Genomic DNA, 27,229 nt, shown 5'->3' on the forward strand with positions numbered 1-27,229 from the left:
GTTTCCGCTCATAATATTTTAGAGTAAAATGCAAAATAAGTTATTTGGCAGCAAAATAAATATGTATAATATATTTTCTTTTTTAAATATAAGATAGATATGTTGGGTAACAGCTGATAACAGATATTATAACTTCATAAATATATCATTGAAACGGTTCTTAACTACAAATACATATCTTCATATTTAAGTAAGAATTTTTTTTTTTTTAAATTCTGAAAAACATGTGAAAACCAAATTATTATATATATATATATATATATATATATATATATATATAGTGGTTTCAAAGATAATTGAAAAATTTAATTTAATGACAAAAAAGTTGATTAAAAAATTTTCACAGTTGCAACTTAAAAATATAGCTTTTTCCCCCTAAATTAATGTCTATTAATTACACTAAGTGAATTTTTTTTATCTATTTTAAAATCATTAGATATTTTTAATTTGCCTATAAATTTATGCATGCAAATTCAGTTTTGTGGTAATCAATTCTATAATCTAAAGGTGCATAAATCTCTTCCAGAAAACAGTAAGCTTTATTTATTAGTTTTTCAATTTTATTTCAGAATTGTGAGGATGAAATACACTTCATAAATTTAACTACACTAACACACTTGGACCAGACAACTCATACTCTTAAATACAATCAATTTACAACTAACTTCCAAAAAAAAAAAAATCTAAAACTGAAATAGTATACAGCTTTATATATATATTACAATAAACTTCAAATATAAAAGCTTGAAAAAATATGTACACATATGTGAGATATTAAATCTTCTTTAAAAAAAATGTACATAATCTCAAAAGTAGCAATTTTTTAAAAAATAGTTACGAAAGAAACCATATACAGTAGACTCGATAGCTATTCTCATTTAAGACTTATTTTAAGCATGTGCTGTAATTTTCTAAAAGTATTTACATTACAGTTTTTTCTCCCTTGAAATGAATGAATTGAAATTTCTTACAAGCTTTTTAAATTTCATAATCTTTTAATTTTGCAAATACAGCAAAGCAGCAGCAGAAAAGCAGAACTTTTTAAAATTACAAATTTGATTCTTTCAGTAGAATTAAATGAGCATTTTAGAATAAATGAAAGTACTGATTAATTTAGTAATTTAAAACATAACTCTACCACATGTTATTCTCTGTTGAAAAATATTAATAAGTTATTTATCTTCTTTATTAGAAAGAAAATTAGTTTTACAACAAAATAAATCTTAAATGAGAATATAAATAAACTATAATGAGTCGACTATAGTGGTAGTAATGTTATAAATCATTATCCTCTGGTTTGCCAAGTTCTTCTTTATTTGATTCTTGGGAATCAAATCGAGTTTCGAGATTAGGTTTAACACCCATATCAGCAGAATACGCTCTTGGACGGCTGGGAACGAACTCGGATGTGGTCGATCGCACGTCCTCACTTTTTCGTCGACTTTTGAGGATTGGTCTTGGCTGATCATCTGAAGCCAAAGGGGACTTTTTCTTGAGAATCGGTTTCAGTTCTCCATTGGGATAGCTGGCATAGGAACATTCTTCACTGAAGCTGGTTCTTTTTTTTAGAATAGGTCGAGGCCTTAACATCGAGCATGTAGGGGATTCATCATCAGTGCTCACTTTGAGAATAGGACGGATGTCAGGGCCACTATTGCAGCTCTCATCTTCACTAGTAGATTTCTTGAGGATGGAGTGAAGGTCCCCCTGCTGCCATACATCTTTTTCTTCTGAACTTTCTCGATGCTTTAAAATAGAATGAGGAGGTGTTTTAGATTGCTTTTCATCTGAAGATGGTTTTAAGATACCATGCAGCTCCTTTTTTTCCTCAGTGACTTTCCTCCTGAGGATGGAATTTGGACGTCTTTCAGTATCTGATTCAGAATAATCACAGTTGTCATCAGCAGATATGTATATTTCATTATCAAAACTCACTTCACTTGATATATCAAGATTTTTCAGAGAAACTGTAGATTCAACTACCTCAGCATCATCTTCACTTCTGCTATCTATATGTTTCAAATTCAAGGCTCCATTTAGTTCTAAACTACTCAAAACAGGTCTATCTTCACTTGCAGGTTCATTTTTACATGCTTGTTCAATGATAAAACCTTCTTTATCAGAACTATTTTTTGAAGTCAGTGATGCAACTTTTGAGCTTACTTCTGTCATATTACTATTATTTTCTGGAGCATCTGATAGCAGGCTGTAATGACTAGCATTTCCATTGCTATTTTTTGAGACTTCAGCACTTAAAGGTGCAGATTTTGCTAGAAGAACAGGAGAATATTTTTTAATTAAAGATGGAGTTTTCTTTGAATACTTCCCTGAGCCATCAGATGGATCCAGTTCTTGAGCTGAAAGACAGATTTTATTGGATGGTGTAGCTGCTTCAGATAGGTCTGTCAATGACTCCAGTTCACCAGCAGAATGCGAAAATTTCTGCAAATGTGTGGCAGCAGACTGAATTCTTTTATGGTGTCGGGACTTGACATGATTGTTTTGAAGTGTTCTTGGAAGTAGATGTACTCCACTTTTAAATCCCCTAGAATTAGACTGAAGAGGAACCTAAAGGAAATAAAATAATTTTACACAATGTTTTCCCACAATAAATTTTTCACATCAAAATATTTTAATTATAGCACTTCTCAAATGTATTCTATATACGAGATTATTATTTCATAAAATGCTTTCACAAATAGATGCTTTTGGGGTACAAAAAATTTCCAATCCACAAAATGGAAAATTCATGAGGAATGGAAACTTATTAATTATATGTAAGTTGAACTTTATATATAACTTCTAAACCTTTCATTAAAATAGCTAGTGAATAATTATATTATTATATGACCTTGCTTTAAATATTCTAATGAAAAATCATAAAATCTGAAAAAAAAAAAAAAAAGCAGAATTATACATATTGTAAATTACAGCTGTCAAAGTAATCCAATAAACCACACACAAAAAAGAAGTGTTATAGTCTCAAAAAAGCAACATACATTTCCACGAATTTTTTAAAAAGAATTATCTGAATGAAATGCAGAGCATTGTAATGTCTCCCAATACAAAATTTACATAATATAATAATTAATGGTACATAAGTTAATAAGAGTCATTTTAATAATTATATGTTAAAATAATAGAACTTATGTAATAAAATGATTCTACTGTAATTTGCAAAACTTAAGATGCTGTTTAATTAAAAACTACATAATTTTTAAAAATATAGATCCTAGAAGCTATTTACATTCAATTCTAAACATTATTACCTATAAATTAAAGAAATAAATTTATCTCTTTTTTTTTTATGCTAGGGATGGAATTTTTTTTTTGTCACATTTCCATTGAATTTTAGAAGAAATTTTTAACAAACACCAGATTATTAAGTTAGAAAACTCTACAATAAAACAGAAAAACATTTCATAACTGAATAAGTTAAAAGTCTGATCCTATCAAAAATATTATTTTAAAGAAATGCTGTCAAAAAACAATGAGAAACGAATTACTTCCATTTTATGTTGAAAGAAATATTTTAAGGCAATAATATTTACAATAGAAATAAATAATACCATAATCTGAAAGAAGGGAATAAGCTCAATCTTAATGCAAAATCTAAAGAACAAGGTTTCTCAGAAAATAAGAAGCAACTCCAAGTGACTACCTGGACTTTGGAAACTAAAACTGTGATTAAATTTTCTAAGTTTCAAGATAATTGTAAGGGGAAAAATCATTCAAAATCCAAAAATTCATTCTGAATTTTGCAAAAATTGAAAAAGAAACTGTTTCTATATAGGGGTGAATATTGTCTATTATAAATGTAAAATGTTACTTATAATTAAAATACTATTTTTGAATTTCATTTGAAATTTGAAAATAGAGTTTAGAGGAAAGTATTTATTCCATAAGAGTCCATATTGTCTTATGCTTTTTAATGAAAAATCAAACAGCCTTTTTATTAAAAATATAGAGGCTATGAATATCAAAAGATAATGTCATGGTAAGGAAACAATGTAATCTTATTAAGTGCTTTTTTTAATTGAGGGTAAATAGTCAAAAGCATTAACTAAGTTAATGCTTATTAGTTTGTTAAACATTTTATACTTATTATTAAGTGTATATTAATAAATTACACATTAGCCTCCAATAGATAAATTTTGCAACTTCTTCGAACAAAAATCATTAAATTCTTTTTTAAACAATCTTTCTATGATTTTTTTCTCATGGGCTTGAATTCACTTTTACTTTGTCTAAGTATATATCCGTACAAAGTCGAAATTGATTTTCTCAAAATTCATAGTGAAAACTAATATTCTTTTCTAGACATATTTGTTCTTTCTCGACAAATTTTCTATTTGCAACTGCTCACATGATGCTTAATTGCAAATCTGTAAAAAGTTGCTATTAAACAATTTAAAAGAACAAAAGATTAACAAGCAAAAATAAATCATGTTAAAAAAAATCATCTCACAAGCCGGAAGGCAAAGGTACATTCCTCTTCATCTAAGTTGCTATTTTCAAATCCCTTTCAATTTTTTAGACAAAAACCAGTGGGAATGATCTTTCCAAGACATTCTTGCATACTTGCGAATTTATACCCATAAAATTATGCATTAATTATATGTCCATGCATAAAATTAAGAACCTTAGATAAGGTTCCAAATACCTTGCTTAGTGTCCATCAATGTGATGAAAAGTAATTACAAATTATATATTTTATAAGTATGAAAATATGATACGGTGTTAGTTGCAAAACACAGATCTTTGGTTTGAATCTACCATTTTTACTGAATCTATTTTGTGAATATGTGTTTTAGATACCATTTTAAAGACCAATTCACATCAAAATTTGACACGGAACTACAATTGTAATCAAATGACAATATAATAAATTTCATTGATTTAAATCACTGCATTCATGAATTATCACATTTACATGGATGAGAAAGTACGGACCACCACACAGTCAACTGCTTGACAGATTCTGTGCAAAATTTGATATGAATCTCTAATTCAGATGCCAAATCTGTGTACCAAATTTCATTTACATAGATGTTTACACTTTAAAAATCGTAGAAATATAAGCATCTATCCAGCTACCAGGCAACAATCCTTTCCCTTCCTAAAACAGCAACAAGAAAATTCCAATAATACGATACATTAAAGCAGAATTGAAGATTAACAGGATTTTCAATATTATACAATTATTTTTACATTATAAAACATATTTCTATAAGTGCTTAATAAAACATATACTATGTCAAATAATAATATTAAATATACTTTTACTTTTCAGCTCTTACATTTTAAATCATATAACTGAAAATAATCTGTTTGCTATATAGTAAAATGTACTGGCATTATGGCATTTTAATACTTTAAAATTTTGTCATAAATACTGGAGAATCAAGATGGTTTTCTTACAGTTAATTAAATAGTTAGCTTTTTATTAATAACAAGTAGTGCTGGGTATATTAGCTAGTATTATAATAAGTTAAAAAAAATTCAATGAACTATAAAATACAGCAACGCACTGTCTCTTTAATTTTATCAAAATATTATTTCATGTAGAAACCAATGGGAGAAAAAAAATTACTTCATTGGTTTGTTTATTAGCATCTTTTGAAGGAGATTGACTTGAAGATATATGTTTTCTTTTGCTTGATAGGAACTCAGATTTAGGTTGATCACTTCCTTCATCAGAGGAACTATTATTTTTCTGCTGACTGGATACCTTTTGCTGCCCAGCATTACCTGAAATGATTAAATCACTTGTTCAATATTTATTGTTTACACTATGTTAACAAAAGCTTTTTAATGTTCTGTTATTTATGAGTTTTGAAAGAGAAGTAAAGAGATTTGTCAGGATAATAAAAAATAAGTATAGCTTTAAAATCATGCAATTATGTTTCAAACTTGTTTCTTTCAATGATGCAGTAAAATACGTAAATTTAAAAAGCAGCTATTACTTTCATATAACATTAAAAAAAACATATATAAAATTTTAAAAATTACATAGTTCAGATGTATAAAATATCAAAAACTCTATATTTATAAATTTAAAAAAATGCATACCAGTATTTGCTGAAGAAAAATCCAGGAAATCCATTCTATTAAGACTAGATTTACGTTTGGAACTCTTATCCTTCAACTGCTGTGACGGTTTAGTGTCTTGCAAGAAACCATTATTCTCATTTTCAGTTATCTTTAAAAAAAAAAAAAAATTGTTCAAAATAAAACTCATGATTATTGTTATAGCTGCAAACAATGCATAACTAATTTATTTATGTTGTCTTTGGTAACCATTTTCGTCTCCCCAAAACAAATGTTCAAAATAGAAATTATCATTGTTTATTAACTGCACCAGCTAATTAAAAAAATAATAAGGTCCCAGATTTGAAAGGCATTAGAAAGATATAGTACTATCCACACTCAAGAAACTATATTAAAACTGTATTAAAAGGGGTAATAAAAACAAAGAATGGGAAGGGGGAAAAGAGACAATTTTACTAAAATTCCTCTAGCTAATTTTTCAAGATTTCTCAGCATAACTCAACAAATAATCCTTCAAATAACAGCAAAAAATTAAATTGTAAAAAGATTTATATATTAGAAAGGAAAAGGCATTACTGTCTAGTAGTTTTTAGTTTTAAACATTAATTTTTATAATTCAATAACTGTCTTTGATAACCAATTGGTTTGCAAGAATTAATAGGAGCCAAAATTACAATTAAATATTTTTTTCAACTAAATTTAATGGTTTCCTCAACAAAATATTTCAAAACTTTAAATTTTTATAGCCAATAACTGATACTACTTTAGAAGGTTTACAGAATTCTGCTCTTATGATATGAATTTCTCTATTTCCTGTCTATATATTTATTTAATGGTTGAAATGGGAGACTTTAATAATTGTTCATCTCCACTTGATACTGAAGTTAAACCTTAATTGTACACACAATAAAATTTTCAAAAATTTATTAACTGTTATCTTATACTGAAGCCTCATTAGCATAGCAGAAAGGAATCTTTATATATTAATTATCAAGAATAAAAAAAAGTCAGAATAAAATATTAGTAGCAACAATGGAAATGACTTGAGTTTCAATTCAATAATGAAATATATTGCCACAAAACACATTTAAAATAATTCATTAAAAAAATTATATAGCATACTGGCATCACTGAAAAGATAATTTTTTTGAATTTTAAGATAATATAGAAACCATTTTTTTGTTATACAATTATCGGAAGTTATTACAGAAAAACACCAACATTCTGTTAAATTTTTAATTAAAATTCTAAATAAATTTTTAAAAAATCACTCTAAGGCCTTCCTTAAAAATACATATGTGTCAAGTTTGATACCTATAGGTCTAGTGATCTAGCCTGTAGAACACACACACACACATGCACACACACACACATCTTAATAATACAAATAAAGAAAGAGTTCTTTACAGTATCACAAAATTTACACCCACATCTATCTATTACATTTTTGATATTATTCCTTACAAACAAAAAGATAGTTAAAAATGCAAATATTTAAGTCATTAAAAAAAAAACTTAAACAAATCAGGTGAAATAAGAAAATTTCTTTCAACTGCCAACAGAGACAGTGGAAATTCTAGTTAACAAAATAGTACAAATTAGACTATGACACAGTGTTTGTAAATACATCCAACATGCTAAACAATTCTAGTTATAAAATTTCTATGCAAAAGAATGAATTCTGAAAGAAAGATTTAATATCCATTAAATGATCTTGAGACCAGAGATAAACAGATGCCTGAGTTAGAAGAGAAAACAGAAGACAATTTTCTTCAATACCAATGTTTTAATCAGAAATGTATCTTACTATATACAATAATGAGTAAAGGTTAAATCTTAACCTAAAATTACTCTAAACTTGATGGTGTTAAACAGAGCCATAAATCATTCAATATATGATATTTGGCCACTCATCTTTCCACACAGGAACAATTGAATATAAGCAAAAGTAGACTGATTTATATTCCCGATAACTAATAGAAAAATATTGAGAAATACAGGAAGACAATCAATTTACCTAAAGGAATATGATAATTGCATATATATATATAGCTTTTTTAAATGGTTGAAAGATTTTTTTCACATTCCTTAGTCCAAAGAAATATAGAGTATTAGTATTTTCAATACTCTAATTTATGACAAAAATAGGCTGATAGACCATTATCCTAGCAAATGTTTATTCCAAAAACAAGACTGTTTATAGCAAATGAAGATGAGCATTATAGACCTTTACAAAGCAATAAAATATTTCCCCCCTTTCCTTTGAAAGTTACTAAAAGTGAGAAATCACCACTTGCTGATCTTGGGTCAAAAGAAATTGTAGATTTAGAACCAGAAGAAAATAATAAATAATATTTATCCAATCTTTGATTTTTGTCTATTTCTATTAAACTTTTGGCAATAGCCACCATTACTTTTTTTTTTTCTCATAACCATTAATCATCTGCAAAAGGCAATATTTAATTACCTTTTATTATTAATATTTTTGATTAAAGATAGAATTGTTCTTTGCAGTTCTCAATTGTTTATTGAAAAATCCATACTTTTATAAGCCATACATAGTGATGTAAATTATTGATTTTGTTGATTGATTGTTTGTGTTTCAAGACAATTTTAATTGTAATAGAAATGCAATTCAAGCCTTTATGGTAAATTTGAATCCAAGTGACACACTAAATTGATAGCATTTACAATACAGTTGTTTCCAAAATTATTATGCTTTTTTACTTTTATCTGTTATGTTAAATATCAGGAGACAAATTGCGATTTATACTAATACTTCTCCATAGAATGAAAATATTCTTCAGCAACAACAACAGTAAAAACACCCTTTATAAAAATTATATGTGCATTCAAACTCAACACAGAGGTTGGGGAAGAAGAAAAAAAAATCGGAAGTTCACAAAATAATGAATTGTGCGAAACAAACTTGAGATGTAAAATAAGTATGATTACTTAAATTGCAAAATGAATATACTACTAATTACAAAATGGTGCTTGTGATATTAAAAACATTGTAGAATTATTACATATGTAGATGACACATAATGGCACTTCGGGACTTAAAAAATTTGATAACATCAACTAATTGATAATAATAATCGCATTGAGTAAAATCAACTACATTTTATCATATTCAAAAGAATAAGAAAAAGAAAAAAAAAAGCACTTATTTCTGAGTTATCCAAAAATTTTTTAAAGAGATAATTAAAAATATTGTACAATTATTGCTTATTAACAAGTATTCCTCAACAGTTTACTTATATATTGTTCAGACTTGCATTGTTTTTAAAAATAATCTGAACAGTGCTGTACTGCTGCATATCAAGTGCTCGACTCAATCAGGTGTTCGTAGAAGGTTTTTTTCTATACATTTGTTGCAATTTGAACAATGTTTATTATTTGATCTTGGTAAATTTTTATTCCTTTTAAAATGCAAATAAGTTTTTAAAAATTCATTTTGCTATCACAATTCAATCTTATTATGCAGAGACTGTTCAACAGATTTCAAGCCCAATCTGAAAGTTTTTGTCCATTCAAACCAAACCAGTTTAGACAAAAGAATGTGAACCCCACTGCACAAAAAAAAACTTCCTTACAAGCGAAGAATGAAATTTCAATAGTGTCAATCGTTAACAATGACTGAAAATGATGGATTGGTTAATAATTAACATCAAAACTGATAACATTAAATGATATAGAAATCACATACAACAAATAATTTTATATGCATTTAAATACATCAACTAGGGATCTCAGAATTTTGAAAGCATAAAAAGAAAATTATCACAATCACATTAAGCAGTATCTACTGTACAAAAAAGTCAATCAATTTCAACATATTATGAGCATTTTAAGCTCACAATATGCAATAAAGGGGAAAAAAGAATAATTCTGTTTCAAAGTTTAAAAATTTGAAAAAAAAAAAAAAAACTCTTATTTTGAAATACCGAGTATAAAAAATTGCTAGATTATATATTGCCAGGGGTTATTTCATTGGATATATAAAACAAGATGTGAAATCTTTATGGATAAAAATGCATTTTTAAAGTTATTATTTAGGCATTACAAGATTTATAATCACAAGTAGAGCTCTCATAAGATTAGACGTGTGGGAGAGAGGCCATCCAATGCAAAAAGAATTTGTTTTAAAAATAAAGAAATTTGAAATACTTGTATATATGTATGTTATTATGGGAAATTATGGGAATCTTATTTCTTTGCATTATTATTACTATATTACTATTTAAATTCTTCTTAACATACAATCCTTAATTTATACAAACTATGCTAAATTTCCAAAATATAAATATTTCTTGCAGTGTTATTGTTTAACATTAACATAATTATCAAATGGTGCAACAAATTATATTGTGTGTACACACATACACATAAATGAATAAATATGTGTTAGTTCAAGATCTTACATTAGATGACTAGAACATTAATTAATAGTTGTCTTAAAACTCAACAAGATAATTTGTAACATTAATATTTAACTGCATGCTTGATACCATATTTGAGAATATTAATTTAGATTTATGCCCTATTCTAATACAATGCAAGGTTATTTAAGAACAAACTCAAAATTTTGAACCATGGTCAGACCATACTTGAGCTTCCTTGCATGTGAATGGGATTTGTATATATGCAACTTTTCCCATGAAATCAGGTTTTGACTTGAAATTGTTGGGTCCAATTTTGCAGTCAAGATATTTTTACTGTAGGTGTCATTTCAGGAAGAATATGGAGGGAGGGGGGGGGGGGGACAAAATTTCTTCATATCCTCACACATACCTGAGAATTTTGATTGATTGTTGATATGAATCCTCTTTCACTACTATTTTCTTTTCCATAAGAAATGTTTTTATCATTTTCTGAATTCAACTGGTTATCTGAAAAGAAATAATTAACAATAATATAATAATAAGTAATAATTAATAAAATCAAATAATTAATAATATAATAACATAACAGGTTAAGAAACAAATCATAGCATAAATCAAAGAATAATTTTTTTAAAACTAAAAACTCTGGTTTAAAAAAAGGACAACATTTAAAAAATAAAAATAATAATAAAAAAAGGACAAAATAAAAATTCTCTTAATCCACCACTAGATGTTCACTGAAAATAGCAAAAATTTTTAAATGCTATTGAGATAATTTCCATTCTAATTCCATAAAAAGGATTAAAATACGATATGAAAGCACATATTAACAGCTTTTTTAAGTAATCAAATCATATTTTAATTCAGAAATTCTTTGTATTATGCTAATATAAAGATAATAGTGCCAAATTATACTAAAGAAGTTTCTTTGATAATATGGCTTCAAAATACTAACTCGGTCTAAGAGCTGATTCTGCTGGGATGTTACAATTTACAGCTGCAGATTGCATTCTAAAAAGAAAAAATGACAAACAAAATAAATATTTCATAAGTAAACTACATAATTTGGGGGGGGGGGAATGCCACAAGATTTAATTTATACTAATTAGTTATAAACTATCTCTAATATAAATACTTTTACTTCTGTTGTTTATAAACGTTATTAAAACTAATAATTAAAGTTTTTTTTTTTTTTTAATTCTAATAGATACCTTTTTACTGTTAAACTTTAAACTACTAAAGCTTTCAGGTTAAAAAAATTAAAAACTCCAAAAAGAATGTAAAATTAATCATTTACATATACTGCTATTATATGTAGACAATATACAATACTATCCCCCCCCTGAAAGGTAGTTTCTATAAAATAATCAGATTTTCTTCACAGCATTTATTTAGTATATTAGCTCCAAAATAAATTTTCTTTTCACATAATTCTAATAATTTAGAATTATGTGAAAAGAAAATTAATCTTCCTCATATTAATCTTAATTAATTAATCTTCCTCATATTAATTTAAAAACCCAAGCATAGTACATTAATTCATGAATTATTACTTAAATGGTAACAGCAGAAATATTAATTATCAGCCTTTCAGTGCATCCATTGCTTTTGTATTTTATCTTTTTTTCTGAATTCTTTATGAATAACATGAAAATAAGAGAAATATAACTATAAAAATGCAAAAATGAAATCTATATTTATAATAAAGCTCAATGTGTGTGTGTGTTGGCACTCTACAGGCCAGACCATTCAACCTACAGCTACCAAATTTGGCACGTGTATACCTTAGAGGCCGGGAATGTGCACCTGGGGGTTATTTTTTCGAATTTTTAATTAGAATTTTATTTATTTAAAAATTAAGCGAAATTTTGGCGTGTTTCTGCTATAACTTCTGAAAATATTACCGCACAAAAAAGATTTTTACATCACGTTAAAGATCAAAAATTTATCTTTTAAATGATACCAATGTTTTAACCTTAAAATTAAGTTCCTATTTTTAATAAATTTTTAAATAAATATTTTAACTACATTTTTTCAACAATTTTTTTCGTACAAAATAAAAATAAAATTTAAGCTGCACGAGCACGTCTCGCATTCATGGGAAAAAATTAGCTTTTTTCAAAAGTGTTGCCATCACATTGATTAAAGCTCCAGCTAAAAATAAATTAAATCTTTTTGGAAATGAAATCTGCAAAAATATAATTTTTGGGACATGTCTGTAGGAAATAAAACAAATATGAAATATTATTTTTTCTAAAAAATAAATTCAAGAAAAATTATTTTATGATCTTTTACATTCTCTATATTATTAATCTAATAAATCAGTTTTATTTTAAGGCAAGTTTTGTTTAAGATGAACAGGATATCCATTCAAATCAGGGCCACACAGCTAAATTTGTAAACCTTTAGTAAGACACAGATCTGCTAAAATGGTCTAAATGGAAAATGATTATATTTAATGTAACTTGATTCAATAAATGCTCTAATAAATAACGAATTTTCGATTTTACATAAAGCTTCTGCTGTGGAAACCACAAATAACAAAATGTTCTTGAAACACTAATATTTTAAATAAATAGAGTTAATTTCCAATCAACTAAATCAGTCACTTAAACTGACTGATTTATGAAAATTTGAATATCACTATTCAATAAAAAAAGGATAATTTTAGATTTTCCATCGATCGTTTCAAAAAAAATATGCCAATCAGCGTGCAGGTTTCTCAAGATTAATTGGCCTAAGATTATGAAAATGTTGAGTTTTTCTAAATTTTTAACATTCAAAACTTCATAAATAAGTCTTAGTTGATCGTGGAAAATAGAAACATTCATTCATTTATTTAAAATTTGGTGTGTCCAGAATATTTCTCAGAATATGATACCTTACTGCATTAAATTTGGACATCATAATTTTTGAAATATATTTATAGGCCGGAACAAAATATTATTATTGATTTCATTTCAATTCTTTTGTAAGCAAAACTAAAAACTGAATTTTATGCTGAATCTGAGAAATTTTTGTTGAATTATTGTTTGAGATATTACATAAATTAGGAAAAATATTTTGTAGTTCACATAAGACTTAAATACCGAGCGATTCTGTTTGCAATACTCATATTCAATAATAATAATAATTAATAAATAACAATAAAGATGATAAATAAAATAAAACGCTTGGTTTTATGAAAAAAATATCTTTATATTAATTGCAATTTCATCATTTCCACTTTAAATTAAAGTTGAAGTTTTACCGTAAATGAGAACAAATTAGTAAAATATATATAGTAAATTGAACGAAATGATCTAAACAACAGTATAAGTTTGGTATGACTATCAAAATTTGAAGATTAAAAATGTTTTGTTTGAGAATCTATTAAGAGACCAGTTACTTAAAATATTTAATTGAAAATTTTAGCGAGTGGTAATATGCTATAATATATATAGCATATTACCGCTATATATAAGGAACGGTATATAATGAGCTCTTAGCTCATTATATATGCCATTCACATTTCTTTAGCAAAAGAATATTAAAAATAATATACTACAGCTATCTATTGTGCAGAATGTAAAATTTGGATACTTTTCTTTGTAATAAATATTATTTATCAATCTCGGTGATTTATTAAAAAAAACATTGAAATCAAATCATTCATTCTGAACAATCCTTATTTTATTTTTGAACTGAATATCCAACTGCTAAAAAAAGGGGAAAAAAAAGATTTACTATGAACGTACTACTACTATAAGTAGTTAAATACTTTTTTATGATATAAAAGCAAAAACTTTAAAAAACATACTTAATGCTTGCTAAAAAAAATTTTTTTAAAAATCTAAGCTGTTTATCTAAGTACTAGATATAATAAAATTGCATTTTTCACTCAATTTCACAAGAGTCCAATATTTACCAAATACACAATCACACATTATGAAGCACATTTTTTCAGGGCATAATTACTGTATCTGATACACTCTTATACATTATTATGCCTGATTAGCCAAAAAGTCAAGATTAAATTTTGATGACACTACTAAGCAGTTAATAAAAAATATCTAAATTTTTACAACAGATAAGGAAAGTGAGCAAATATGAACAAGTCATTTTTCTTCCAAAATTAAAACACACACACACACACAGTTGGAAAATCTATATTTTTAGTGTAATAATGAGAAATTCAAAATAGTAACTGCTATGCAAATATATTAAATATCCCACAGTTCTAAAAATATTAACACATTAAGGACTACTACACACACACACAAAAAAAAAAAAAAAATAAAGAGAAGGGATTTGGATTTTGATAAGAATATAGCTCACATTATCCAAATTAATACAAGATACCTATTTGGACAGAATACACTATAATCATTCATATAGAAAACATATATTCTTAAATATAATTGTTTTAAAAGAACTTTATGATAAATAAATGAAATACGTCAAATAAAAATATTTAATAAGTAAATATTAAAACCATTTATATTGTCATAATTTAAAATTTGAAAATCAATGGTATTAGAAAATATTTAGATATAAATTTTCTTAATTAGACGGTCAAACATACCATATTTTGGTTTAATTTATAAACTGCTTTGTAGCCTTATTTAACTTTTTTAAAAAGTCAAATATTTTGGAAAAAATGAGCAATAATACAAAAAAGGAGTGGCTTTCAAATATAAATACAGTCAAAAAATTTAAATTACTTCCTTATTTACAAATATATTATAGAGATTAATAATTTATAAAGCTACAACATTTAACAATTAAAATTAAAATGGACGACATGAAGCAATTTTCTTTAATACTTTCAACACATTTATGTTAAATGAAAAATGATTAGATAATAAATTCCTAAACAAATGAAAAAAGAGGATTAGTTAATGACAATTTGTAGTGGACAGTGCACAATTAATCATAAGTAAGCAATTAATAGAAGCAGAAAAGTATTAAAAGAAAACAGCAATTAAATATAACAATGGTAAAAAACAAATAACAAAGATTATATTTAAAGATTTAACACACCTTTTATTTGCTAGATTAAAACCATAATTGTGAGATAAAGATGCTACATCTTCAAACCCAACAGATCGCCTTCTCAGATGGGTATTCCAAGCCATTCCAGGAATTTGATCAGTAAGGCATTTTTGTCTTGGTGGTGGAGAGTGCAAGTTATTTAATAATTTCACAGATTCTGAAGATTCAACTTGTCCAGGTTTATTTTTATCTTCAGCTGAATTTTTTGTAAAGTTATGGCACATGTCGGTCTTTTTGGTATAAACTGGTATGAAAGATGGTTGATTTAAAGAATTGTCATTTTGGCGGAAAGTGACTTTTTGAGCATGTTCTTCAGATTTTACATTTTTTAAATAACTCTCAGTTCCTGGAGATTTGCTTTTTCCTTTTGAAGCAAAACAGGCATCCATTTTCTGAAGTGCAGTACTTCTGGAATAAAATAGCCATTCAGAATTAAAAAGACTATATATAAACAGAAATAAAATTTTTATAAAATCAAAAAATTTAGTTTAAAAGTTTTTTTTTTTAATTTGCTACTTCTTGAAACATCCATTAAGTAATATATGCACACATACAAAATACTCTATTTTCTTTCAATAGTATTCACAAAATATATTTTAAAATAAATATTTCAAACAAATTTTTTAAAAAATTCCTAAAATTATATCACATAAGATATTGTAAAATGATGGATCCTATAATTTCTAAAACATTTAAATTTGCTTTTCCCATACACACTGAATGCTAATAAATATATTTCTATTAAAATTGTACTGAATGCTAAAATTGAAAAGCAAATCAAGCAAAGAAACACCATTAAATAACAGGAATATTATTTATAATTTATTACAAACTTTGCTCTGAGTTAATGTAACTTGCAAAGAATTTTAAATACTATTCTGAAAAGCACTTATTCTCAAGGATAATAGTCAGGTTTTCATCCATACAAAGTATAAAGAATTTTATAGTAAATAAAATGTTATTATTGGTTTTAAAAAGTAATTTAACATTTTAAGGTCACTTAAAAATAGCCAAGAAAATTATTCAAGATTAATCTTTAAAATACAGACTTGCATTAAATTATAACTGTGCATTTCCTTTATGTATTATTAGAATATAAACTTTCCTTTGAAAAAACATGTCATTTTTTTAAAATCAAAATCTTAAAATAGTATAATATTGCATATTAATAATGGCATATTTAATATTTTTTCTTAAAATCCATTGGATTTTAAATACCTAAAAACACTATTCTGATTTTTAAATATCATACTGCAAAACATATTGCTACTAACTAAATAAAATATGGCAAACTCATTCACAATAAGTCTTAAATATTAAGACATATTTGCTTATTAATTTAACATTTTTAAAAGTGCTTGATTTTCTTTTCCTCATTGTTTAACACACTGTAACAGAAAGAATGAGAATATATGAAATCATGAAATAAAAGAAAACATTTAAAAATAGATTTTTTTCAAAGATATATGATAAAGCTTTTAACAAAATAAAAGAATTAATACTTAAAATGCAACAGAAGATATCTATAGTTTAAAACAACTAAAAAAAATGCTATTGTATTATAAGCTACACAAACCATCGGGACAGTTCTAGAGATGTCCTTCCATAAATATATGCAGAGAAGAAATGTCATCTCAAATTCAAATAAAATACTAATATAATTAATTGCATATTAACTCGAGTCAATTATGCAACAAAAAGCCAATTCCAAAATGTAGGTTTTGAAATAACCGTTTTTGGAAAACATTAAAAAAATCCTCATATTACATTTTATAAAATTAATTATTGTAATATTAAAAGTATATTAAGTATCAGATATCAAAAAAAAATGTATATCAAATTTTACATGTTTATGCATAATTTTCCCTACTGAGCCCGAAATCCACAACATACTGCTTGGATCCCAATTCCAAAATTACATTAAACTGTTAATGATATATATCATGTTAACAAATAAAATGCAATGATTTTTTTACCCTATACATTATTAACCAATTTCAATTTTTTCTAACATTCAAATTTTTTTAAAAAAAATATTACATTAGGTATATTTACATAAAACACTAAACTATAGAAGAAAATAATTATTACTATATTATTAATTTTTAACAGAACTTATGCCTTTGAAAAAAATTTAGTGAAATTAAAAACACTAAGTTTTAAAATATTATATAGGCAATTTAAATGCTATATATATATATATATATATATATATATATATATATATATATATATATATATAAAAGAGAAATTTATGTTTTAAATGAAAACATTATCTTTTATACAGTGATGAAGATTCATTTTCAAATAAAAACGAGAGATGGTTTATTTATGCAAACAGGAGAAATATTCTCAAAATAAGAATTTATTTATTCTCAACAATTGACAAACACAAATACTCACAAAAGAACTATTAAAATTTAAAAGTAAATTTAATTCCAACCTTCTTCAATCAAAAATATCACCTAAATCATCTTTTCTACAGTACAAGGAAGCTTACACAAGAATATGAATCAATATAATGTGAAAATTCTATGAAATTTTGAATAAGAGAAAGGGTAAATATAATAGGGAATAGATATTGAACATTTCTATTGGTTAAATTATTTTACTACTGATAAATACACAATTTTTTTTTAAATATAGAAGGATTTTTCCCCTCCTGTATTTCCTATCAAGTAGTGAATTTGTAATACCAATAATCATAATCAAATGGAATTATGAAAAAATATTAAAATAAAGAGAGCTTTTATCAATGGTAATTGATAAAATAACTTTGTATATATTTTTGGAAGTTTTAGAAAAACTTTTCATTAACAAAATACAAAAAAATAAATTTAAAGTTAATATCATAGCTTAAAACAAACAAAAACTGGACTGTAATAAAAATAGTTCCTATAATAAGAACTATGTAATCATAATATCTTATAATAGAAATAAATCAATTCATAAATATATATTTTTTTAGAAATAACACAAATTACCATTAATCGTTGAAATAAAGTTCCTTTCAACAATTAAATTCATTTAAAAACTGTTAATAAATAAATAAAAATTGGACTAAAAATGTATTTTAAAGAATCCATCAGCAAAAACAGCTTACCTATTAATTGTCACATTCTGGAGTTTTCCTGCAGAAAAAAAAAAATGTAAATTAATACAATGTGTTTACGATACAATTTTTTTTTTATTATTAAATTTGAAATATATATATATACGTAAGTTAATACGATAGCAAAAAATAAATTCATATAGTTAATACTTTAACTTCTTGAACATACTGTATAAAATAAACTCACTTTGTTGTGTAAAATATTATTTCATAATATTTACATCTCTCTCACCCTAAAGCTAGACTGTAATGTAATTCGTGAAAGACTGACGAAGTATGTGACTGGTAAATATCACAGTTAACTGATGAAAAAACGCTGTTTATTAAAAAGTTCGATCAAAGCCACGACTTTACTACAAATATCTAAGGTTTTCTATTCTATTTTACGTTTCATCGGTTTTCATTCTACTTTTGATGAGGAAAGAGAAAAAGATAAGTTCTACAGGAATGAATGGAAACTACTTTATTTAGTTTCTCACTTCACTTCGCTAACACGACAAACGACTTTTTTTTTTTTTTTTTTTCCTTTCTCGTAAAGGGAAACATTTCCAGGATAGAAAAAATAATAAACTATAAAGGAATTTTCAGTCTAGATGATATGGTAATTTGTTTTCAAATTTCTAAAGAGAGTGTAGAAATATATACAAAAGAAATTATTCTTAAATCATGTCCTACATTTTAATAAAAGTATATAGGGATATGGAGAAGTTAATTTTTCTGTAGAGCACATGATGTTTATTTGGCGAACAACCTATACTTTATTTCTGGATAGCTCTTTTTAAGATTCTTGAAAAAATATGATATCAAAAAAGCTTCAAATCTTCAAATAATATTTGAGTATTGGACATAATTTTTACTTTAAGTGAATTACATTACATAATTTACATTATTATTATCATTGGCGTGCAGGCCTAAGTAATACGCATCGTGAGCCCCTCACTCCCTCTTTAATAAACAGGTTGAATTAATTTCATGTCACAACGTATTTTTAATTTAATTAGCAGTTAAATAAATTTATTTTTATCATAGTAACTTTGGAAATATATATCATGGAAAAAAATGATTGAAATAAAAAATTTCTTGAAAAACTACCATTAATATTAGAAAAATTCTTTAGATGTAAAAAAAGGCATACAGTTATCAAAGTATAATGATTATACACTTCAAGTAAATATAACAATTAAGATTATTATTTCACATAACTTCAAATGAAATATATAACAAAACTATAAATATTAAATAGTTTATTAATACTTCATATATTATAAAATAAATAAATTATTGTAGAGTTCAACTTATAATTGCATTGGACATGCCTTCAAAGCAGCAGAAAACTTAATAACATCATCTAATTCAAAACTTTGAACAAATTCAGAAGCAAAGCTTACTGCACATGAAAGCCTATCTTCTATTGAAAAGTGTTTCCCGTAATGCTTTATTCTTTTAAGGGTATATCTTTCTCATGCATTAGTTGTTGAGGAGAAGACAAGATAATAGATCCCTGGGGAATTGTGAGCCTTTCCTTATAGTTCTGTTTGTTTCTTCTGCTAAGTATGTGCAAATTGTTTGAAATTAAAGCATTCTGCATTCTATTCGGCAGAAGCTGTCTTAATACTGATCAGGAGAAAGTTTATATTTGGATTTTGAAATCGCCCTTTTCTTTCTTTTGTTCAGTTTTCTTTTTTACGCGTCACTAGTATTGTGTAATTTTTTTTTCTATTTCATTCGTTTATTTTTATTTACTGTTTTTGGTTATTTTCTTACAACCATTTAATAAAATTTATTAGTAATATACGATTTAACAGGCGGAAATTATTCACAAAACCGGCATTGATCCGAAACGTAATCAAAGTCATTGTATCACCAATTAATAGTGACAACAACAAACGAGTGATGAACAGAAGTTGTTTTCGATATGAACTTGTTTTATGCTAGAGCTGAATCATGGCGCCGTTCTACCTTGAGTTTGATAGAAGAGTTAGCTTATGAATAACATTTTTACAATATATTTTATATTTTCAATATTTGCAAATGTTTTAATAACTATGAATTTAATTAAACAGACAGACATCTTATCAATTATATTTAGAAGAAAGTTAATGTAAACTAATATTTTAAAATTACATAAAATTTGTATTTTTTAACGAATTTGTTTATATGACAACCAGGGAAGTAAATTCTTTTAATTGACCTGCCTATGTCCTCCTTTCAGCAATGCGGTTCTAGATTAGGCGTCTAATTAGAAATTCGCCATTGCTCACTTTTTGCTATTTCTCTATTAATCTTTTACGTGCAGGTTGGGTATGTAACGCTAAATCAAACACCTGTGAAGGCGCACAATCCAACAATCCTCTAATTTTTAATTAGCAATCTACCCACTTGCTAAAATAGCCCCTACTGACCATGAAAAAATTAGTTTGGTCAGGTAGCACATGAAAATGCATGAAATGTTTTCTGGCATATTATATGAACCTCGCTATCTTGATATTTCCGAAAATTATATCCCCAGAGAAATATACCGCTGTTTGGAAGAATTAATTCTTCCAAATTAAGAATAAGAAGGACCTTTTTTCTTTCTTTCGATAGTCTTGGGAATGTAAATTTTCTGGAAAGGTTTGGAGGTCAATAAAAAATACCAAATTGGCCGGAAATAAGACGTTTAGGTTAAACTATGCCATTACGTGATTTTATTAAAAATGCACAATTGTGCTTTTATTTTAAATACAAAATTAAAGCTGAAATTTTCAAGTTTTAAGAAAATGGTTTCGTACAAAATGAAAGAAAGTATAGTGGAAACGGTAATACTTGAAGCTTTTATGATTGTCAATCGTCGACATTAAATTTACCTCCAGCTTCGACCATACGACACTCTATAATATATACATAATATCGAGAGTATATTACAATTTATATAACAGTGTATATAATGCATGGTGTTTTTTTACAGACACGACGTCTGGGCCCAGTCAGTTGTATAGAATGTATTACGACTATTTTTCAAAACAGCGATTTTAAATGAAAATCTTCCACAGAGAATAGACTGTTCATCAGTGAAGGGTTTTTATTTTTTATAAGAATGTTAAATATGTAAGTTTACAAAAAGATGCATTATAAAAATAAACCAATTTATTTTATTCTAATTATAATAGTACTAATTGGCTTCAACCGAAGTTTTTAAATTTATCATATACGAAGAAGGAAGTAAATATTGCAAAACCTTGAAAAAAATATGGCGGGTTGCCACTTTCAGGCTTGCATTAATTCAGAAAACACAGCTTTGGTATTATGTCTGTCTGCATATCTTTCCATCTGCCTGAGAATACAATAACTCAAAATCGCCTTGAAGCAAGATGGATGAAATCTGGCACAGAGATTTTAGAGCAAAATTGTAAATTTTTCTCAAGTTTAGATTGAAATAACTTCTAAGGAAGTTTGTCTGTCTGATCGTTTGATTACAAATGAACTCAATACTTACAAAACGTAAAGAGCTAGATATATAAAATTTTGTACATATGAATTGGTATCTAAAATATAGATTCTTATCAAATTTGAAATAAATCTGTTTAAGGGTTGACCATCCGTCACTCCTTTTCCCATGCATGTAAATACAATAACTCATAAATACAAGAATGCAATAACCATATTATGTACAGAGAAAAACGATAACAGATGCCTCAGTCTGCATTGCGACAAAAGAACAAAAAAGATGGAAAATTTCCCCTTCAGTGATTTTACTATGAGATTCAGGTAGAGATTTCTTTGGCACGTATAGACTTAGGAAAGGGAATCTTAGGTATCTTTAAAAGGAAGTTGTAAGCATTTGCGGTTTTTATCCCTTCTCTAGGAGCGTGAGAAAATGTTTAAGTCATCAGTTTCCTAGAGTGCACGTTAAAAATAATGAAATAAAAAATGGGAATTGGATCAGAAAAGATAACATTTTAGAATGAAGTTAAATTGGATTGATTTAAGATAAAAATTAGGAAATTAATTAAATTTTAAATTAGACTTTACACACACACATACCATCAAACAATAATTTTTTCCATATTACAAAATATGATCTAAGGTTTGGGGAATGGCTGGGTCATGACTCCTTTAACCCCACCCTTGTCTTGAGCCTTGTTCAAGACGACAGCAAAAATAATGCACAAGTTAAAAACTTGACATTAATATGGACTAAAACCAAAAATAAAGTTAAACTTGATATAGAGGTGCAAGTTTCAAGAGACCATAATGTAGAATATAGAGTTGGCTAATGGTGATATCTTTAGTTTTTATGAATATTAGAGTCATATTGCCACAAATCTTCTATATTTGAAGGAAATAAATGTCTCACCAGATCACAGACGATTTTTTAAAAAAGCATGGTAGTTGTAATGAAAGTACGAACTTAAATAATGTCCGCATAAATATGACGCCTTATTTTCTAAGTTTAGTGCTCAATTTTAGGAATTAAAAAAATGTTATTTCATATGTGTAACATTTATCTATTTAACCTCTAATTTTATCTAATATATAAAAATCCCAAGTCACGGTGTTTGTGTTCGAACTCCTCCGAAACAGCTCGACCGATTTTCATGAAATTTTTTATGTGAATTTGGTAGGTATGAGAATAGATCGTAAATTATATTTCACAACGCTAGGTAATTAGGGTGACCTTATCCACGTTCACCGTACGATGAGGAGATCAACGCTTGCTTGGAATCATCGCCAGCGTGGCGTAATGTCCAAAAAGTCCAGCCAAAAATAAACACGCGCGCCCAAAGGCTACAAGATCCATCTGCTGACACATTCCCAATTGTTAGATATCGGTGATGGAAAAGTTGCTGTCTATGAAAATACTGGATGTATAAAATTGCCTACTAATTTCTGCACTATTGTTGATTCGCAAAATGCTCTCATTGACCGCATATTTTCCGATGTACGCACATAATATATAAATCATGCGTGGCTGGCAGAAAGAGCCATTTTGGCAGTAAAAAATGTGGACGTCGATGATTTAAACTTCAAGATACAGCAGTCGTTACCAAGCGACTTGGTATTATACAAACTTATCGATACAGTTTGCGATGCTAACGAAGCTGTAAATTATCCATCAGAGTTTTTGAACTTACTGGATTTGCCAGGCATGTCACCACACCTTCTACGACTGAAAGTTGGATCCCCGGTTATTTCACTTCGGAATTTGAACTCACCATGGCTGTGCAATGATACGCGATTGGTCATTAAAAAATTGATGAAAAACGTTATCGAAGCCCCCATTTTGAATGGCAAATTCCGAGCCGAAAATGTTTTGCTGCCACGAATTCCAATGATTCTCACAGAAGTGCCAATCGAATTCAAACGCGTTGAATTTCCTATTAGATTCGTATTCGCAGTGACAATCAATAAGTCGCAAGACCAAACGATGTCTGTTTGCTACTTAGATTTGGGCGCACCATGTTTTTCACACGTGGCATGTTCTCGCGTGGGCAAACTATCGAGCTTATTTGTGTTGGCTAAAGACGAACAGAGAAAAAATATCGTACATTCAATTGCTCTTCGAAATGAATATTGATTTTCTTTATTTCATTTTTATACTTTAGGCTAAAAAATATATTACTTTTTTCACTTTACGTTTAACTTTTAAGAGATCAAACAATGTATATGTTCGTTACGTTAATGAAATACATTGTATTGAGAAAATGAATTGTTGGCGTTTTTTAGTTTTTATCGGCGATCATCGTCTACAGTGATCCATTCCTCTTTCTGCAATAGATCCCACCCCTACACACAATACATTCGTTAACATCCAAAATATTCAATAGAAATAATTTACAAGGCATAACAACGTTTGCCGGGTCAGCTAGTTGTGCTATAAAAAATAAAATTTAATACAATTTTGCATTGGAAAAAATGGAATGACACATGAGTATGCAAACCTATCTTGAATGCCTTACGAAAATAGCGTGCACATATGGTTAATAATATAGGAGAATGAATTCTTCTTAGTACCGCAAGATACTGTTCTGTATTTCTGCATTAATATTGTTGCGGATCGCCGAGTTCTCTTTCAGTGGGTGTATGGAGTGAAGAACAATCAGCAGGCCTCAGTAGAAAACAACGACGTTTATTAAACACAAAGACACAGACGACGAATACAAAGATGACAGGTATATACAGCCGAGACGTACACACAGGATAGCACACAGTAGCCCACAAGTAGTAATTGATCACAGCACACAAAGTGGCCAGACAGAATTCAGCAGGAGAGGGGATCCTCGGAGCTTCGCTCTACAGTCTCTCCAAAACGGCCGAAGTTCTCACTGTCTCTCGCTTTAGCTGTATCCAACTGCCGACTCACTACCACACGACTGGCTACTCCACATACGATTTGATGCTGCTTTTACAATAGACAACAGGACTCGGCACACAGCCCAGTTCAGCAATTGCTTGGACTCCACACAACGCTGGCACTCCTCCATTGCTTCGCTATCCTCTCGAAGACTCGTTACATGTCTACGATTCCGACTACGACTCACTCGCAGCTTGAGACTGCCGTCCTTTTATAGTTCCCGGGTCAAGAATCTTCTAGGACAATCAGGCGTATCTCGGTTCCTAATGGACGGATCGTTAAAATTCTCGAAGTTTCCGGCATTATCTATTTTGTCGCCAAATTCGTTACCAAGCTCTGAGATCACTGGCTCAGCACACGAGCAGCATCCAATACAGATGATTGTAAATCAGTTTTTCTGGTGATAGAACTTACCGTGCTGGGAAGCAACTTTACAGGCTTGTAACAATATTCAGTTTTCCGTACTATATTGTGAAGATATCCGAATACACTCATGTTCAAAATTAAGGTCACAAACATAAAATCTGCGAAAAATAAAAAAACTATTCACTGTGTTGCCACGAAATTTGGCACAGAGGTACACTACAATGGAAGAAAGAATATAGACACATAACAACATGAAAAAGATTTTAATTGGAAATTAAGAAACAGGATATATCAAAAAGTGTTACATTATGAATCAGAGATAAAGCATTTATCTCGGGAAAATCTTGTCTAATCTGGAATGTGACCACCGTGCACTGCTATACAGGCTTCACAACGAGCTTTCATACTGTTTATGAGGGTGTCAATAAATGCTTGAAACAACAAAGCCCATTCTTCCAAAAGCGCGGCTTTTGACTCTTGGAGGGAATTAGATGGGGGTACGCTGTGCAATGGCTCTTCCGAGACCATCTCAAACATGTTCAATAGGATTGTGATCCGGAGTCCTCGAGAGCCGGTCCATACGTCGAATATCCTCTTCCTCAAGAAAATCATCAACTATCTGGGCTCTGTGTGGAAGCGCGTTTTCGTCCATAAACATGAAGTCTGGGCCAAAAGCACCTCGGAACAACCTCACATAAGCTTCAAGGATCTCATCCCTATAGCGATGTGCATTGACAGTACCTGCATCGAAGACATGCAGTGGTGTTCGACTGCCCAACATCGTGCCACCCCAAATAAGGATTTCTCCGCCACCAAATCTGTAGATTTCTTTTACGTAGGAGGGATAATAGTGAACTCCTTGCTCTCTCCAGATGAAGATTCGACGAGTGTCACTCTGTGTGGTAAATCTTGACTCATCACTGAAAAGAACACGCCCTCATTCTTGCTGTGCCCAAGATTGATATGTTAGGCACCACGACAGCCGGGTTTTTCTGTTGGATGCAGTCAAAGGGGCGCCCTCAACTGGTCGCTGGGCATAAAGAGCCCTCTCTGCTAGATGTTTGTATACTTTTTATCTGCAAATTCTTATTCCAGACGCAGCAGCAAAGTCACGAGCAAAAGGAGGAGCCGTTGTCAGCCTATGCCGTCGTGCGCTTAATGCCAAATAGTGATCCTGTGCAGGTGTCGTTGCTCTGTGACGGCCTTCCTTGTTACAGTACCACTTGTTTGGAGTTGATTCCACAACCTAGATACCACTCTCGGTGCCACTTTTAACCATCGAGCCACCTCCGCTTAAGACTGCCCAGCTTAAAGCCTGCCAACGGTTCTCCATCTGAAGGCATCGTCTAAATGATTATGAGCACTCATTCTCACTGGAAACAGGTTAAATTTTTTGTTTTAATGCAATATTCACAAAATTGCAGGCAAAATTCCCAGATTCCTAAACGGTCAAATTTCAGTAGTTCCTCAAAAACTAATGCTAAACTACATTCCCCCCCCCCCCCCCAACAAAGGTTAATATCTTGTAAGCGGTCCTTCACAATATGTAAAATATGATTTGTTTAAATTTTACTGGTAGCCATTTAGAATTACTTTGAAAAACATTTTTGTGACCTTAATTTTGGACATGAGTGTAGTTATCGTAAGGCATTTTGTGCTGTTAGAGGATATGTCTGCATTTGACGCTATTGTTTCCATCTAGATGTAAAATTTTTTTACAAATGTACCTTGAAGGGTGGGAATGCGCACCTTTGTAAAATTTTAATAATAATCCTAGTTAAATAAAAATTAAGTTGATTTTGGTGTTTTTGCAGGATAGCGTACGTGATATTACGCTGTTTACATAATTATTACACTGTTTTAAAATTCTGAAAATTATATTTTTCATGAAATCAATTTAACTCTTGTGTCATTTTTTTCTTGATTTTTGACATTTAAAAAAAC

At 28.4% G+C, this 27,229-nt stretch overlaps 1 protein-coding gene across 4 annotated transcripts in view; it reads right to left on the reverse strand.

Moving 5' to 3' along the window:
- Positions 1-287: 287 nt before the first annotated feature.
- LOC129954801 (serine-rich adhesin for platelets-like) overlaps positions 288-27,229 on the reverse strand; it is a 117,750-nt gene continuing 90,808 nt past the window's right edge. For all 4 annotated transcript variants that reach the window (XM_056068171.1, XM_056068172.1, XM_056068173.1 and 1 more), the window contains exons 3-9: positions 18,577-18,604; positions 15,462-15,881; positions 11,395-11,450; positions 10,849-10,946; positions 6,073-6,202; positions 5,594-5,751; positions 288-2,568 (exon numbers count right to left, since the gene is read on the reverse strand). In XM_056068171.1, coding sequence (XP_055924146.1) covers positions 1,276-2,568; positions 5,594-5,751; positions 6,073-6,202; positions 10,849-10,946; positions 11,395-11,450; positions 15,462-15,881; positions 18,577-18,604 — 2,183 coding nt within the window. In that variant the 3' untranslated portion in view covers positions 288-1,275. The remainder of the gene's footprint in view (positions 2,569-5,593; positions 5,752-6,072; positions 6,203-10,848; positions 10,947-11,394; positions 11,451-15,461; positions 15,882-18,576; positions 18,605-27,229) is intronic.

Source organism: Argiope bruennichi, chromosome 2 (assembly GCF_947563725.1).
Source record: "Argiope bruennichi chromosome 2, qqArgBrue1.1, whole genome shotgun sequence".
Taxonomy (NCBI): domain Eukaryota; kingdom Metazoa; phylum Arthropoda; class Arachnida; order Araneae; family Araneidae; genus Argiope; species Argiope bruennichi.